Source organism: Amblyomma americanum, chromosome 4 (genome assembly GCF_052857255.1).
Source record: "Amblyomma americanum isolate KBUSLIRL-KWMA chromosome 4, ASM5285725v1, whole genome shotgun sequence".
In the NCBI taxonomy this organism is placed as follows: Eukaryota; Metazoa; Arthropoda; class Arachnida; order Ixodida; family Ixodidae; genus Amblyomma; species Amblyomma americanum.
This window is the reverse complement of record NC_135500.1, coordinates 3,686,494-3,702,987: the sequence shown is the minus strand read 5'-3', so window position 1 is coordinate 3,702,987 and position 16,494 is coordinate 3,686,494. Positions and strand designations below refer to the sequence as shown.

The following is a 16,494-nucleotide window of genomic DNA, read 5'->3' as shown; positions in this document are numbered from 1 at the left end:
AAAAGATTCACAGTGTGTAGTTTGCCAAATGTATGTGGTAGTGCTGTGCCCACTGGATGATGCCCTTTACTCCTCTGCTACAGTACTGAACAATAACATGTACTGAGAGACTCCACCAAGTGGAAATTATGATTTCTACTGCCAACATCCCCAACTGTCGTTAAGAATTCTGTTCTATAAAGCAATATAGCTTAGTTTTGGGCAAAAGACTTCAATAGCACGGGTGGGAAAAACTCCACATCATTATTATTCAAAATTATTATTACATGAACTGGAATTGTCTGGACAAGAATTGCACCATATAGCTCAAGCACTACTAATCATTTCATCAATAATGCTGACATGACCATTTACTGTTCCAGCACTCTGTCACGGAGTCTTAGAGACCAATGCCCAAACTTTGTATCTGTTAAAAAATGGCACCACACAATTACTATATGCCCGTTTAGAAAGTTTCAATCATTCATAAACAAAAACTTTATCATGTTCGGCAAGCAATACATAAGACAGATTAGCAAGAGGCTGAAACTGTGTTTATGTTGTTGAAATCTATAACTCTTTTAATGAAAAGCTTAAGACAATTTATAATTTATAATTTAGCATATGAGGGCGGCGGCCATTGTGCTCCGGATTTCCCACAATCTGTAATTGTCGACCGGCATCCTTCGCAAATCACAAGGGAGATATTGGAGGCGCTAGAGATTGATAGGACGGGCAGTGGCTGCGTAAGCACGTCATCATTCGGCCTTTCAAAATAGGAGATGATGTATCTGAGCGGGTATCGAGTGACATGACTTTTTGTATGCTGCTGTCATTGTTAGTTTTTGTCTTCCCCCCTTTCATGTGCCTATATATCATTCGATGTTTCTAATAAACGTCAGTTGGAAGTTAGCGCTTGTCCTTCGTCTTTCTTTGTGTCCGTGTTGTTTTTTTCGCGCTTTTCGTCTTATGATGACGAAGTACTGCTGGATAAAAACGGAATTAAAAAATTGCACCAACCTTCACAGAAATAAAAAAAAGTAGCTTAGAGGGTAGAGGAAGGAAAGAACCTTGGAGAGGCCGTTAAGTCACATTTTTTCAAGCAAGATGTTAAGGCTCCCCCTCAACAGATGGCCAGCATCTCAGCACGCTTGCACATGTGCAGCAAACGATCTCGTACTGTGCCGGGTTGCCGGCAGCCTGGCCAACAGCTGACAGATGCGGCGATGATGCAGATGCCACCACTGCACCATGGGCCAAAGAATCCCTGTAGCCTTAGCAAAAACATGCTAAGCTTTCCTTCCTGGCGCTGTACTGCTTAGAGACAGGAATCATGCCTGCTTGACAGCTGCCAAAGAACCACAGTGAGCCAGAAAGAAGGCAGTGTGGTTTGGTTCACCCCAGCAACTGCCCAACGCTTTGGCAGGGCACAGTGATGTGGTTTGCACCCCACTCACCCTCTGCAGGGGAATGATGTCCGACTCTTTGAGTGGCTTGTCATTGGTAGGGTCCAGCCAGTCTTTCTTGAGAAGCTTCTCGACACACTCCATCGTCACGACGTTGCCCCTAAAAGAACATGCAATGCCAGTTTGGAAGGCTGTAAGGCCGAGGAGCCACAAACGTTCATTGCACATCAAGGTGGCCGGGCAGGAAATGTGTTCATATTCAGAAGAATTCACAAAACAAGCACGAGTCGCGCAACTTCGCGCAGGTTTTTTTCATATCCTCTTTTCTTCAGCTTGACCAGATCTATGTATTTTAAAGGTTGTGGTTTTTTTTTAGTGTTTTTTCATTGAGTGGCTGCATTTCCCATACCATGTTCTTGTTTTCCAGCAAAATAATTTGGTTGTGAGAAGCACCAGGGCTGAATGTGAAGCCAGAAGATGATGGATGCTCTTTTTCGGTTGCCTTCCTGAACTGCCCAGCTATCACCTCTGTTCGATATTCACGAGTGCTCCACTCAACAGCCGGACTACTTCATCATCAGCATCATCACCATCAAACTGACTACGGCCACTGCAGGGCAAAGGCTCCTCCCATGTCTCACCAATTAACCCTGTCCTTTACCAGCTGTGCCCACCGTATGCCCGCAAACTTGTTAATCTCATCTGCCCACCTAACTTTCTGCCGCTCCCTGCTACGCTCGCCTTCTCTTGGACTCGACTCCAGCGGTTATCTTGCCTTCGCATTATATGCCCTGCCCAAGCCCATTTCTTCCTCTTGATTTCGACTAGGATGTCATTAAACCACGTTTGTTCCCACACCCACTTTGACCGCTTCCGGTCTCTTAACGCCACGCCTATCATTTTTCTTTCTATGGCTCGCTGCGTTGTTCTTAACCTGAGCTGAACCCTTTTCGTTAGCCTCTACATTTCTGCCCCACAGGTGAGTACCGGTAAGACACAGCTGTTGTACACTTTTCTCTTGAGGGATACTGGTAAACTGCCATTCATGATCTGAGAGAACCTGCAAAATGCGCTCAACCCCATTCTTATTCTTGACGCTTCTTTTCCACAGGTGTTGAGGGAAAATTTAGGAAAAAACCACACACATTCAGTAAGCGCAGACAGCTGACCTAGAGGATGGTTTGTAACATCTCTAGTTGAATTCCAGCATCCATGGTGTCTACTCTACCTCTGTCCGTGTGTTTTTCAGGAGTGCTGGAAAGATGAGTCATGGTGTCACACATTCAGTCCTCATAACATATATACGGAATGCACTGAGGCACTTGCAAATGATTCCTCAGTCATGAAGGAGGACATAATTTTTCAGTTGATAGTAACACCTACCCAAGATGAGAGGGCATTACTAACATTTGTGCAGAAAAGTGTTTTCACTACGAGCCATTATGGAAATGAAAAAAATGCACCCCTTTGGTTGCTACCTGGACCTAGTTTTGAGTAGAAGGCACACTACAGTCACATAAAACTCAACAACAAAGTGACTTTTCTTCGACAAATGACCCCTTCCAGCCAATGGAGTCAGCAGATTCTCATGGACCTGCTAGCATGACAATGCAGGGAGGGGACTATCCCCTTTCATCTGCATTGTCACACTAGCGGGTACACGAGAATCGGCTTACACCATTGGCTGGAATGGGGTTTCCTTTGATAGGGATAAGCAGCTTTGTTCTTGAGTTGTATCCAATTATAAGCATAGTCACTAACCTCCTTGGAAAGGGAGGCTTTTATTCAACTATGCAGCCAGCAACAATAGCATGGGAACTGTTTTTCGCGACAGCAGACACACAAGTGAGCAGTTCACATATCACACAGGCTCGCAGTTGTCAGTTCTGCAGCAGTCGCCAAACCCAGTACTCTCACCAAGTGCGCAGAGAGATTGGACACCAAAAATTCAAGACAAAAGCAGCACAACACACAACTCACGCTGGGAGCACGCTGTCTCAAAAAAAGCTACTTCTTTAGGCCTGGGGCTAGCCTATGCACTGGTGACCTTTTGGCCACGTTGTGGTGGATACTCACAAATATACACTGCAATGTGTGAGCATCCCTTCTAAGATTTCTAGTGTTCACTGGGGCACACACTCTGAGACAGCTTTCATCCTAACCTTTACCTTAAGACACTGACAAGTGGCAGAAATGAAGCACACTGTGTACGCAACAAGCTCTGCACCTTAACCTGCTCTTTAATTTCTTTGGCCATCGCAACTGCTGCTTGAGAATATGAAACGTCAGTCTCATAATGCTTGGGAGCTGGCAAAACATACCATGATTAGCTTTCTCCTTAGTCCGAGAAAACAGGCAACTTCAAAGTTCCTTTCTTGCAGTGCATAAGAGTGCACCTAACAGTGCCCTCTTTTGTTTTGTTTTATGGAGGTTTAACGTCCCAAAGCGACTCAGGCTATGAGGGATGCCGTAGTGAAGGGGTCCGGAAATTTCGACCACCTGGGGTTCTTTAACGTGCACTGACATCGCACAGTACACGGGCCTCTAGCATTACGCCTCCACTGAAATGCGACCGCAACGGCTGGGATCAAGCCTGCATCATTCGGGATCGAACCTGCATCTTTCAGATAGCCACTGAACCACCGCAGCGGCTTGTGCCATCTTTTAATGACATAAAAAAAAAACAGGATGCATATTATATATTTAGTCAGCAAATAGGTTAATAAAAAATCTAAGTACATACACACTTTATACGTCACTGTGTCAGAAACGAGCATTCAGTTACAGAACTCTCTATGCTAAACTTTCTTGATAAGCAAAAAAAAAAAACGCAAATGCTCGTGCTAAGCAGGTTGGGCTACTCCGGAGTGCAAGGAGAAGGTAGACCCCAGGGTCCCTTGGAGAAAACTTGATCTCCTTTGCTGCTGGTGGCAAGGAATCATTCAGAACATATCCAGTACATTCAGATGTGCCAGGAAAGCAAAGAATCTAATCGGCAATGGCAAAAACAAGCATTACAGATGGGAATCTATTGACACTTCCAGGGTAGGCAGAGGAGTAACACTCTCCACACTAAAATTAGACAAGTGGATGTCATCTTTTCAATATACCTGTCGCTTACATCTACAAAGTCAAGTGTCAATGCTGCGGAATAGTGAGACAGTGAGACAAGAATACCGTGCTTGTGATCGCTCTGCATTTCAGAGGTTTCACTGGAAGTTTAACTATTTAACTACCACTTTAACTCCCGAAAAATATACCAAAATTGCCAATTTTTTTTTAAGTTGTCATAATTTTTTCCATGCAATTCTGATTCTGAAAATACAACCTTTGACCTTGAAGTTTCAAGACTGATTTATTTTCTTCTCTAGAAATGATTCCCCAAAACAAATGTTGGTGCGTATGCATAGTGTCATCTTTTTGGGCCAGCCTGAGCTAGTTATGTTAATTGCTGTGGCAGCCGCTAGATGGCACTACATGTAGAAAAATACGTTGTCACTAGTCATCTGCACCTTCTACTGTGAGTGAATGTGGAGAGATGGACGCCCACCTCGAACAGCGTGTAAACATACAATTCTGTGTGAAGCTTGGCAAGACAGCCACACAGACATATGACCTTCGTGACGCTTACGGCAACAAGACATTATCGCAGGCGCGATTTTTCGAGTGGCACAAGAGGTTCATTTCAAGAACGTTGCTGGAAGACGACACAAGGAAGAAGCACCCTTCAACCTCACAGAATGAAAACGTGGCTCGGATCAGAGAAATCCTACAGCAAGCGCACCATTACAGTCCACCATTACAGATGCTCTCGACATTAGTAAGACAACATGCCCCCAAATTTTGCGTGAGAACTTTGGGAAACGAAGACTGAATGCCAGACTTATGCTACACTCCCTCACACAGGACCAGAAGGTCACGCAGGCATCAGTAAGCGCTGATTTGCTCTCCGAGGCAGACAAGGATGCTGCATTCGTCGAGAGCATCATTGCTGAAGAAGATACGTGGTGTTTTCAATACGATCCTCAAACAAAGCGGCAAAGTGCCGCATGACGGTCTACAAGCTCTCCGGCGTCGAGAAAGGTGCGGCGACAGAAGACCAAATCAAAGACAATGGTGATAATTTTTTTCGATGCCAGAGGTGTCATACACCACGAATTCGTCCCACAAGGGCAGACGGTGAATCAGGAGTTTTATATCCGCGTGCTCCAACACATGCATGATGCACTGCGATGCCGTCGCCCTGACTTATGGGCATCTGGACAATGGAGCCTTCTCCACGATAACGCAAGGCCGCACACTGCTCTCAGCGTGACAAAATTTCTCGCCAAGCACAGCATTACTGTACTTCCCCATCCGCCATACTTGCCTGACCTCTCCCCATCCGATTTTTTTTCCTGTTTCCTCGTGTGAAGAGAGCCCTAAAAGGTCACTGGATGGGGAGCATGGAGGCCATTCAAGACGGCACGACAAAGGAGCTGACAGCCCTGCCAAAAGAAGCGTTTCCCAACTGTTTCCAAGACCTCTAGAAGCGTTGGAAGCGGTGTACAGACTGCAAGGGAGACTATTTCGAAGGGGTGCTACACAAATGATTTCAATGTTAAACGCATTTTTTTTAATGGACTCAGTCTCGGAACTTTACGGACAAAGGTTGTATATTACATCATTGATTTCTGCTTAGAATTAGCACAAAAACAAAAAACCGAAAGCTGTTGTTGAGGGAGGCTTTCCCTCAATGTATGCTGTGGTGATGGGTCACAACGTACAGAAAATCTAAGTATTTATTTGACGCAAAATACAGCAACACACTGAAAAATGCGGACGTTGCTTCGTCCTGGGGTGCGGATGGATAGCTTCATCCACAGTTTTTAAGTTGGTGAAATGCAGGCAGCGCATCAACGCGCTGAACAGGTTCCTGCTCTTGGTCTCCCTGAACGCTGGTATCTCCAAAACTTCCTTTGTTGATCAATACATCTCAACTTGAACTTTGCCAACAATACCCTGCAATATTATTAGTGTAAACAAGACCATCATCTCATCGTGGTGTACTGGTTTCCATGTAGAACCCCGAGCAGCACAATACACTACCAGGTCATCTCCGTCACTATTAGTGCCCTATTAAACAGCGTGCGCTAACAGGACGTACACAGGAAACTTGGAGACAGAGGAAAGAAGCGCTACTATTAGTGCCCCAGTCAAAAAATACATGGAACAAGCCGAGAATATCATTCTCATCAGGGGCTACCACAAGATTCTGAGCAGTGAAGAAAAGGGAAAGCGCGGAGGCACATGTGGCGGGTTATTGGCGTTCACATGCTGCCACACACGTACACCAATCAATGCGTCACCATTGTTGTCGTTGCCGTCACTCTCATCGTCATCTCAAGCAATATCCAGCTCCAACACAACGTTTGATCCCTGTCAGACATAAATTCCGTGTCCTCAGCAATGCTGCTTTCTGTACTACTCCAAGAAGCACTTGTTTTTTCTCCGAGCATCGCCGCCACTGACATTCATGTGAAGCACCATTATGAAAAGACAGTAGCGAGCGCGGCTGATTGGGCCAGTTGGTACCTCATGACAGCAAAGGTAGAAGACTTTTTCAACAGGTACTAGAGGAAGGACAGTGGGTTCTTTTCTCCAACTGGTTCAACTTCAAAAGGAGGTGACATCATATAAACAAAGTACACAAGTAGCCTGATACGGTTTGAGATATCAATGAAAACTACCTCGTGGCACAAAACAAAAGCTAATAAAAGCAATGAAGAACCAAAATTGCCCTTAAGTGGCTGAAAAGGGTGCTACAAAATAAAGGGTGATCAAAAAGCTAAAAAGGGTAACATCAATAGATTAGACAAGCCCGAAAAAAACAGCACAACCAAACTACTGAAATGACATGTGGCTAAGATACTCTATCTCACATTTAGTTAATGCTATCAAGAGAGCCTTTTCCTACTCTCAAAATGGGTTCTAAAATTTCAGGGGTGATTTGAAGCATATTTTCGGCGAGGACAGTGCACTCATCAAACAATTGCTTGGAGGACCGTGCGGGGCACTTTCGGCAATGCCCTCCCAGTAGACAACCCCTTCACAGTTCTGACCACATTAAGGCATCGCCCAGTTTGCTTTATGTACGCTTTGCCACAGCTTAAGGGAGATGGTACGTGGAACAGAAAACTTTACTGTTTTGGGAGGGATTGCAACTTGTGCTCGCCGCAAACAATTCAAAATTTGCACACTTACTTATATATATTTCTATTTCTCACATATAAAAATTCGAGGCAGAAAATTTAGTAGTATGGAATTTATAAAAATATAAATAAAACATATTTCTTACTTTGGAGAAGGAGCATTTAAAAATTAACTATTAATTCTAGAGCGACGAAAGTGCCTTCACGTCTTTCTTATAACACGGGTTTCCATTGAACCAAAGGAAATAAATTTCATATTTGCATTCCCAAAATATAATTTTTTTAGATTTTACATTCTAACCAGGTGTTTTTGGATGGAGAAAGATGTAAATAATAAAATAAATTATTGGAAATTTATGTTTTTGGTTCAGACTATGCAATGACATAGAAGCAGCGATGGCGTAGAGGTAGAGCCTCCGCCTCGCGTGCAAGAGGACCAAGGTTCGAATCCTGGTGCCGCACAATTCTCCACCGGGTTTTAAAAAAAAAATCAGCATGTCGATGGAACTGCATAAGCAGGCCTGGGGTGCGGCCTGATCTCGGTGACCAGAACCGACAACACAATCCCTCACCAGAACATGATTTGGCCACCCTGGTGTAGTACTTGGCCACAAACTTCTATGAACAAACCACTTAAACCTCGGCCCTCAGTCCCCAGCGGCTGCGGTGCAACTGGCCACGGTAGCAGTCAGACCTATGACGCAGCGGAGGGTTCTAAGAATTTCTGGCTCCGGACAGGCCGCCACTGGGATCTGAACCAGGCAAAGTTTAACGCTAGAGCCCTATATAGTGAGGCTAGCGTAGCAGTGCTGTTCGAGGAACTAGTGGCAATTAAATGGAATGTCATAGGGCTTAGTGAGGTTAGGAGGACAGGTGAGGCGTATAAAGTACTAAAGGACAGACACATAGTGTGCTATCGCGGATTAGCAGATAGATGAGAAATATGTGTGAGATTCCTCATTAATCAGGATATCGCTGGCAACGTAGAGGATTTTTATAGTATTAACGAGAGGGTAGCAGCTACTGTAATTAGGCTCAATAGCAGATACAAGCTAAAGGTGGTCCAGGCCTACGCACTTACATCCAGCCATAATGACCAGACTGTTGAAAGCTTCTGTGAAGACGTAGAATTGGCAATGAATAAAGTAAAATCACACTACACTGTATTGATGGGCGACTTCAATGTGAAGGTGAGTAAGAAGCAGGCTGGCGACCATGTGCTGGCGACAATGGGAAGGTACAAACATCCACTTACGATGTTTTGAGTGCTGCTACTGGCACAGAGTTCCCAAGGACATCGTGAGTGACAGCACACATGTACCGTGCCTGGAAAGCAGATAGTCATGTCCAATTAGCACTACACACAGCATTCAAAAAAACACTGAGTGCCACCCACATGTGAAAGGCAACATGTCACATGTATGTGAGAGCCAGCAGAGTCCCTGGTGTCCACCCTGTTCTCTCACCCATAGCTTAGCACAGCTACAACACAAGTGCAGTGGAAGCTTTTCATGTCTGCATACCACAACAGAAGAAGCGCAAGAACATCTGCCTGACAGTTCTCTACCCAAGAATCAGAGGGCACAGCATAGGCTAGCACATGTCCTCTAATCTGCACTGCTCTCTCTTCCTCTCTGTCATTTGGCAAAGGGCCTGTTTTCTGGTCCACCCCACGGCACGCATCACTTAACATTAGGGTCATCACTTGCGAGCGGTGTTCTGCATCCTGGATTGCACAACTTTTTCCGTAGAGCCCCAATTCAGACACATTACAATTAAGTGAATCTCGGGCACATGGCTTTTCACTGCAGAGCCCAGCAGCGGCACACAACTAAGCTTTTAGCTTATACATCAATCATTAGACCAAAATTAGAATATGCCTGTACAGCGTGGGATCCTTTCACTAAAACTAATATCCATGCATTAGAAATGATTCAGCAGAAAGCCGTTCATTTTATTTTTTTCTAAATTAAGCACTGCCGATTCCCCTACAACTTTAATGAATTTTAATGGCATACAGACACTGGAAACTCTAAGAAAGCTTTTGCGATTAAAATTTCTCTTTTTGTTGAAAAATAATAAGTTATCAATGAGCCCGGACATTAACTTAAAACCACTAGTGACGCGATTAACGAGACATCGTCCCGCCCAGTCCTTAACACCTTGTCGTGCCAGAACAAACTTGTACAAATATTCTTATTTTCCCCGGACAATAACAGAGTGGAACCAGCTTCCTTTGAGTGGACTAATAAGCATTGCCAATTTTTTATAAAGAGTTTTTAATGTTGTATGTCCAGTTCTGGCGGAAAAAAAAAAATTGTGTTCAATTTACCTATTTTTTATTCGGATCAAGCATGTGTTGTCTTTGGTTTGTTTATATTTTAATTTGTGTGCTAAATGTTACCATGCCTTGTATCTCGTTGTATTGCCCCTCCTGCCCGGGCCTACTAAGGCTGGAAGTATTGAATAAATGAAATGAAATAAATGAAATGATGAGGCCAGCTGACACCAATGACATGGCGACCTTCCCGTCAGAATTTCTCGCTGGTGAGCACGGTGAAACTCCAGTTGCTGCAGCACACAGCACTGGTCTGTTCATCCATGCAAATTTGACATCTTGCAAGGGAACACATGATAAGACAGCATAACGAGCACTACTTCGATACAGCAGCTACTAAAACAAGAAAAGGAAAAAAAAAGTAGTGAAAGTACCTGCACTGGGAAAAGGACTTTATAGCCACTACAGCCCAGCGCCGTTGTTACGTTTTCCACAGAACCACGGAAAGAAAAAACGTACTAGCCGGGAAACATCGGAGCCGGCAACCAGGCATGAAAAAAATTGTACATTGTTACCTGCCATTTTATTTATTTTTTACTTCTAGTAAGGGCAGCATTCTTCTATGTAATGCGGAGCTCTCGCAATCATTCGCATTCAAAGAATGCCACAAATGCCAGCGAAGGCTCTCCAGAATCTGCCTGAGCAGCCATTCGTGGAAAGGAGGCAGCAGCAAAGAGGGTCAACGGGAGGAGTGGGACACGCACACATGTTTTTCTCGCAACAGCTGCTTTGATCCTACACAATCCTTCTCTACTGGTACCTCAAAATTGCGTTTCTAAGCTACAGGTGACACAGCAAACCTGGATGACAAAAAACATGCCTCGACACAACCCACCCAACTGTAGTGTTGCCCGCATGGTGACTGCCATGGCAAAGTTTTGTTTCCACGCCTTCGGTCGTTTGTGCTCATATCGCAGCAGCGATGCAAATACACTAACAACCGCAACGAAACTCATGCCGCCCGTAAGTGTGCTCAGAATTGGTGTGGGTGACAGACAGCCAAGCTCCAATGGAGTCCCCGCTTGGACTGATCTGCTTTCGCTGTTCTGCGGGCACTAAACGTAAATGCCAGCACCGGGTAAAGCACTATCGCGAGGCGACTTTCGCACCGTAGCCTGCAAGAATGATGCCGCAGCCGCAGTTGCAACAAAACAGCAAGGTCTGTATTGCATAGCTTTCTATGGGAGCCAGACACAGCTGACTCACTGCAACATAGCAGCAGCAGCCTGGAAAATGCAGTAGCTGGGAGCACAACAGTTAGGTTCTACTGTATGTGGCTATAAGTGCACGTTTCATTTCTGGCAATACCGTAAAAACCCGCGTATAATACGAGGTTTTTTCCCCATAATTAGTGTCCTAAATTTCCACCTTGTACTATTTGCAGATCCGAACAAAAATTTTCCAAGTTGCTCGACATTTTGGTTCCGTTACTGCGGCATGGCTATGGCATGGCTTTGCTATTGGCACGTATCCAGGGCTTTGTTTCATTACTCTCCACAAACGACGTCACGATGTCATTTCTTTGCTGTTGATCCGTTGGGTGTGCCTGGGGGTCGTGATGTAAAGTTGAAAATTGGTTTATCGGGGAAAGGAACTGCCGCAGTATCTGTCTCGCATCTCGGCAGACACCTGAACTACACTGTAAGGGAAGAGATAAAGGAAGTACTGAAAGGAAGAAAGACGTGGGGTAGTGGATGGCTCCAGAACAAGTTCAACCACCTGGGGATCTTTAATGTGCACTGGCATCGCACAGCACAGAGGCGCCTTTGTGTTTTTCCTCCATCGAAATGCGGCCGCCACGGTCGGGTTCGAACCCGGGAACTCCGGATCAGTAGTCGAGCGCCCTAGCCACTAAGCAACCGCGGCAGGTAAGGTCGTGGTGTGCCGTGTGGCTGCTGTCAATGCATGTGCTCGCATGTAAGCCTTGTTTCGTGAAGTGGATGTTTTTTTTTTTTTTTTTTTGAGGAGATAGATGTCAGGGTCTCGAAATCAGTACTCTGCTTTCCAGCGAAACGTGATTTTAGCTGTGGAGAACATCGGCAACAGTGAGGCCAGGAGGCAGTTTGGTGATGTCGAGGGAAGCATTCGCGGATGAGTGTATACGCACGACGTCGTGTTCGCCGAAGTTTGTACAAGCACGAAGTGGCACGCTTGTGCCATTTGACGACGAAAACCAACGTCAACTCTCTCTGTCCGTGGCCTCCACGATAGAGCGCGGCAAGCGGAGCCGATTGCGGAGGCCATTGTCTGTCCATGGTCCCACTGTCCCATTGTCGGCCGTTGTCTGTCACGGGATTCAGTTTTTCAACAGCGCTTTATTCGGACCATGATTCTGATCAATGTTGATTCCGACACATGAGCAGACACGTGACACTTACACCTACTCGTAATTATGTGACGATCTTCACCTCGCATTTTTTTTAATTTTCTTTTTCTAACTGCATGGCCCGAGCGGCAGTGGAGACCGGGAGTGATAAAAAGTCGTCTGTTTCTACGCATCGCGTTTGACCTTCTGTTTCTTTACGTTGGCCTGGTTTGGAAAACAATGCAACTTCGATCCTTCCAAAGCTGCTATCAGCCTTGCTGTGTCCCAAGCAAAATGTGTGCATGCATGCGTGTGCACGTGTGTGCGCGTGCGTGTACGTGCACGCATGCACACAGGTGCGCATTCCAGAATGAAATAAAGAAAGCCGCTAAAAATCATTCTAGGCTGCTTAGACACAGGCACACTTGTGGCGGTAGGTGCCTCTCGGGCGCAAGCACAAGCGCTCTTCTGCTAGGCGGTGCTTAGTTTTAGAAGTTTGACTTTCATTGAAAGGCAAAATGCGAAACAGAAAGAAAGCAAGCAGGCGTGCACTGATGCTGGCGCTACACAGTTGACTTTGCTCCTAGAGGCATGTGCGTCGATGGCAGGCTGGACTCCGAAAAGAAATGCCGAGGGCAGCTGCAGCTGTAATTGGGAAGGCGTCTGAATTGCTCCTCTGCGGGACAGGCAGACCGTGCACGCAACAGGAGTTGAGTCCGAGGGCACTACTTCAGTGCATATGTTACACAGATGTCCATCTCTGTTCTAAACGCGCCATCAGGGTTCGCCAGCTGGGTCAGCGCGGGAAAATTTATGTTTTTGGTTCAGTCTATACAATGACGTAGGAGCTGTGATGGGCGTAGGAGCTGTGATGGCATAGAGGTCGAGCGTCTGCCTCGCGTGCAAGAGGACTGGGATTCGAATCTTGGTGCCGCGCAATTCTCCATCACGTTTAAAAAAAAAACCATTTCGATGAAATTGCATAACCAGGCCTGGGGTGCGGCCTGATTTCGGTGACCAGAACCGACAATGCACTCCTTCACAAGAGCAGGATTTGGCCACCCTGGTGTAGTACTTGGCCACAACCTTCTATGAACAAGCCAATCAACCCTTGGCCATCAGTCCCCAGCGGCTGCGGAGCAACTGACCAAGGCGGCGGTCAGACCTGTGACGCAGCGGAGGGTGCTAAGAATTGCTGGCTCTGGACAGGCCACTATTGCAAACGCCAGAACTCTAGAACCTTTTCCACTGAGGCTAGTCTAGCAGTCCTGCGAGAGGAACCAGAGGGTGTCAAATGGGATGTCATAGGGCTTAGTGAGGCCAGGAGGACAGATGAGGCATATACACCAGTAACAGGCGGGCACATACTGCGCTATCGTGAATTAGCGGAGAGACGAGAATTAGGTGTGGGATTCCTCAGCAAATAGGATATAGCTGGCAACATAGAGGAGTTCTACAGTATTAACGAGAGGGTGGCATCTATCGTAATTAGGTTGAATAAGAGGTACAAGCTTAAGGTGGTGCAGGCCTACACGCCTACATCCAGCCATGATGGTCACATCATCAAAAGCTTCTATGAAGACATAGAATCGGCAATGAAAGAAAATAAAATCACAGTACACTGTACTGATCAGCGACTTCAGTGCAAAGGTAGGCAAGAAGCAAGCCGGAGACCAGGCGGTAGGCGACTATGACATAAGCTAGAAGGAATAGCATGGGAAAGTTGTTAGTACAGTTCGCAGATAGAAATAAGGTCCGTTCGATTCGCCTGCACTACATGAACTGGTTCTCGTGGTGGTGCACTTTCATTTCAGCGGTGCAAGACAGCGTCGCCTGCACGATGCCATTCGTTTCAAAAAAGTGCAGACGCTGTGCAGGTCTAGTTCAGGAAAAGTTCCAGAAAACTGTGCACCTCCTCAGTGGTCGGTGCCGAAATCGTGCAGCTGCAGCAGCCATGGAAGCAGACAATGGCTTGCGTGATGGTGGCTTGTGCGCTGCGATAAGTGTGGCAAAGGGGTTCAGGCTTATCCGCTGGTCGACGAGAATGGTGCCGCAGTAGGGTCAGACTCGTACGGAGCGTCACTGAGGACATCTTGAACAGGACTGTAACTACTTGCGGCGATTTCTGTGCAGTGTGTGTGCAGTGAACCGCGCACATGTCCAGCCATCCCAGGCGCGCGGTGGCAATATCACTGTGTGTGTCACTACTTCAGTGCTGGAGTGCCCATGTGCTGCGAACTATTACTCGTGCACAGGCGCGCGAACACAGTGCTAAATTGGCTAAAGTGCCCGCCCACCGGTCATCACAATCGCGGCGGACGAGCCGCAATTTACAGTCACTCAGCGCGCGCACACCTCTATTGTGTTGCGTAAAACAACAAACGTGCATTTCACTTCAGCTGCTGTGAGGTGCACATGCATCGATCAAGGCTGGCTCATGGCAGCACTTTGCTGCAATATTGCGTTCGAAAATTTTTCACTCCGTTCAGGATGTTGGCGGCCGATCAGGTGGGCGGTGCCAAGGATAGCAGACAACCAGGCCTGCACTCGACCATTCGTTTTATTTATTTTTTACTTATTTATTTACAGAATACTGCAGGCCCTTCTGGGCCCTAGCAGGAGGGGCAATACAATGCAACATGAATATACACAAAAACACTCAAGAAAATTCGAAACACAAAGCCAAATAAGTTTGATGGCGTCAATCTTCTATTTCTTCAATGGATTCTATGTCACGTAGTGCTGTTAAAGGTAAAGCATTCCATTCAGTAATGGTGCGAGGGAAGAAGGAGTATTTAAATAGTGAAAGGGGGTTTGTGCACAAATAGGTCAGGGGAAAAAGTTCACGGCGGGCGACACAAAACGGCGAGCACGACGGCGGGCAGCGCCGACGGCCAGTCCAAAAACCACGAGATCTCGTGCAGCGCGGCGACACTTCGTCTTTCAGCGGTGCTTGGTCAGTGATCTGCCTATGCGGCATCAGGCGCGGCCGTCATGGTTCGCTACAATTGCCTCGGGAACGAAGAGGAGCCACCCTGGCGACCTATGGCGAGAAGACGAGGAGCGGGTCGGAGTAGGTCTTCAGGTGGCTGAGGTGGACGGTTTCTCGGCCGCGATGGCGCAAGTCCGAAGAGGGGTTGAGGGGCTCCACGATGTAATTCACAGGCGACGTTTGCTGGATGAAGCGATTAGGGCCGTGGTATTCTGTACGGAATTTTGACAACAATCCTGGTGGTGTGCCTGGAAACCAGAGCCAAACTAGGAATCCTATCGGATTAACGTCTTGCCTGTTATCATTATCATGACGATGCTTTTGGCGGCCTTGGGATGCCGAGGTAAAAGAGCGCACCAACTGGCGGCATTCCTCCGCATGCTTTGCGACTTCGGAGAGGGGCGTCCACTCGGAGGCGTCAGGAGTCAGGAGTATACGGCAAGATGGCATCCATCGTGGACGACGGCTCACGCCCATACAGCAGGAAGAAAGGGGTAAAACCGGTGGTTGACTGCGTGGCGGTGTTGTACGCATACGTCACGAAAGGAAGGACAGCGTCCCAGTTGGTCTGATCCGCTGCGACCTACATCGTGAGCGTGTCTCCGAGAGTACAATTGAAGCACTCGGTTAGCCCGTTAGTTTGGGGATGGTAGGCAGTGGTGGTACGATGCGACATTCGGTAAGCAGAGCTTCAATGACGTGGGAAAGGAAGACGCAGCCTCTATCACTTAGGATCTCGGGCGGCGCGCCGTGGCGAAGAACAAAATGATGCAGCAGGAACATCGCAACTTCGCGGGCAGTAGCAGCAGGAAGGGCGGCTGTCTCGGCATCTGTCTCGGCGGCTCTCTCGAGCGGCTGCCTCACACGAGGAGCGGAGGTCTTCCGCCGCTGACAGGTGATGCAAGATCGGACATATTTGCGAACATAGGCACTCATGCTACGCCAATAGTAACGCTGAGAAAGTCTTTTGAATGTTTTCAGCACACCAGTGTGCGCGCACTGAGGGTCAGTGTGGTAAGAGGCGCAAATTTGAGATCGTAAATGGCAACGAATCGCGAGAAGCCACCGCTGACCATCAGGCATGTAGTTGCGGCGGTATAGAAGGCCGTCCCGGAGGGCAAAATGCGAAGCTAGACGACGCAATGTTCTTGAAGGCGCAACGTTTTGTGACGAAGAGACGGTGTCTATTAGGGAAGCAAGCCGCAGGTCTTCCCGCTGCTCCGCAGGCATATCAGCGATGGTAAGAGATGAAAGCACGGGATCATCATCATCATCATCATTTA

The 16,494-nt window shown here is 47.0% G+C and overlaps 1 protein-coding gene and 1 long non-coding RNA gene across 4 annotated transcripts in view; one reads left to right on the top strand and one right to left on the bottom strand.

Annotated features, from left to right (window-relative positions):
- The window catches only part of LOC144127778 (uncharacterized), a 32,857-nt gene extending 30,615 nt beyond the window's left edge, over positions 1-2,242 (top strand). For all 3 annotated transcript variants that reach the window (XR_013313562.1, XR_013313561.1, XR_013313560.1), the window contains one exon: positions 1,813-2,242. This is a non-coding gene — a long non-coding RNA (uncharacterized LOC144127778). The remainder of the gene's footprint in view (positions 1-1,812) is intronic.
- Positions 1-16,494, bottom strand: part of LOC144127777 (nitric oxide synthase-interacting protein) — an 88,067-nt gene that overhangs the window by 557 nt on the left and 71,016 nt on the right. The window contains exons 6-7 of the mRNA XM_077660676.1: positions 8,832-8,902; positions 1,437-1,545 (exon numbers count right to left, since the gene is read on the bottom strand). Coding sequence (XP_077516802.1) covers positions 1,437-1,545; positions 8,832-8,902 — 180 coding nt within the window. The remainder of the gene's footprint in view (positions 1-1,436; positions 1,546-8,831; positions 8,903-16,494) is intronic.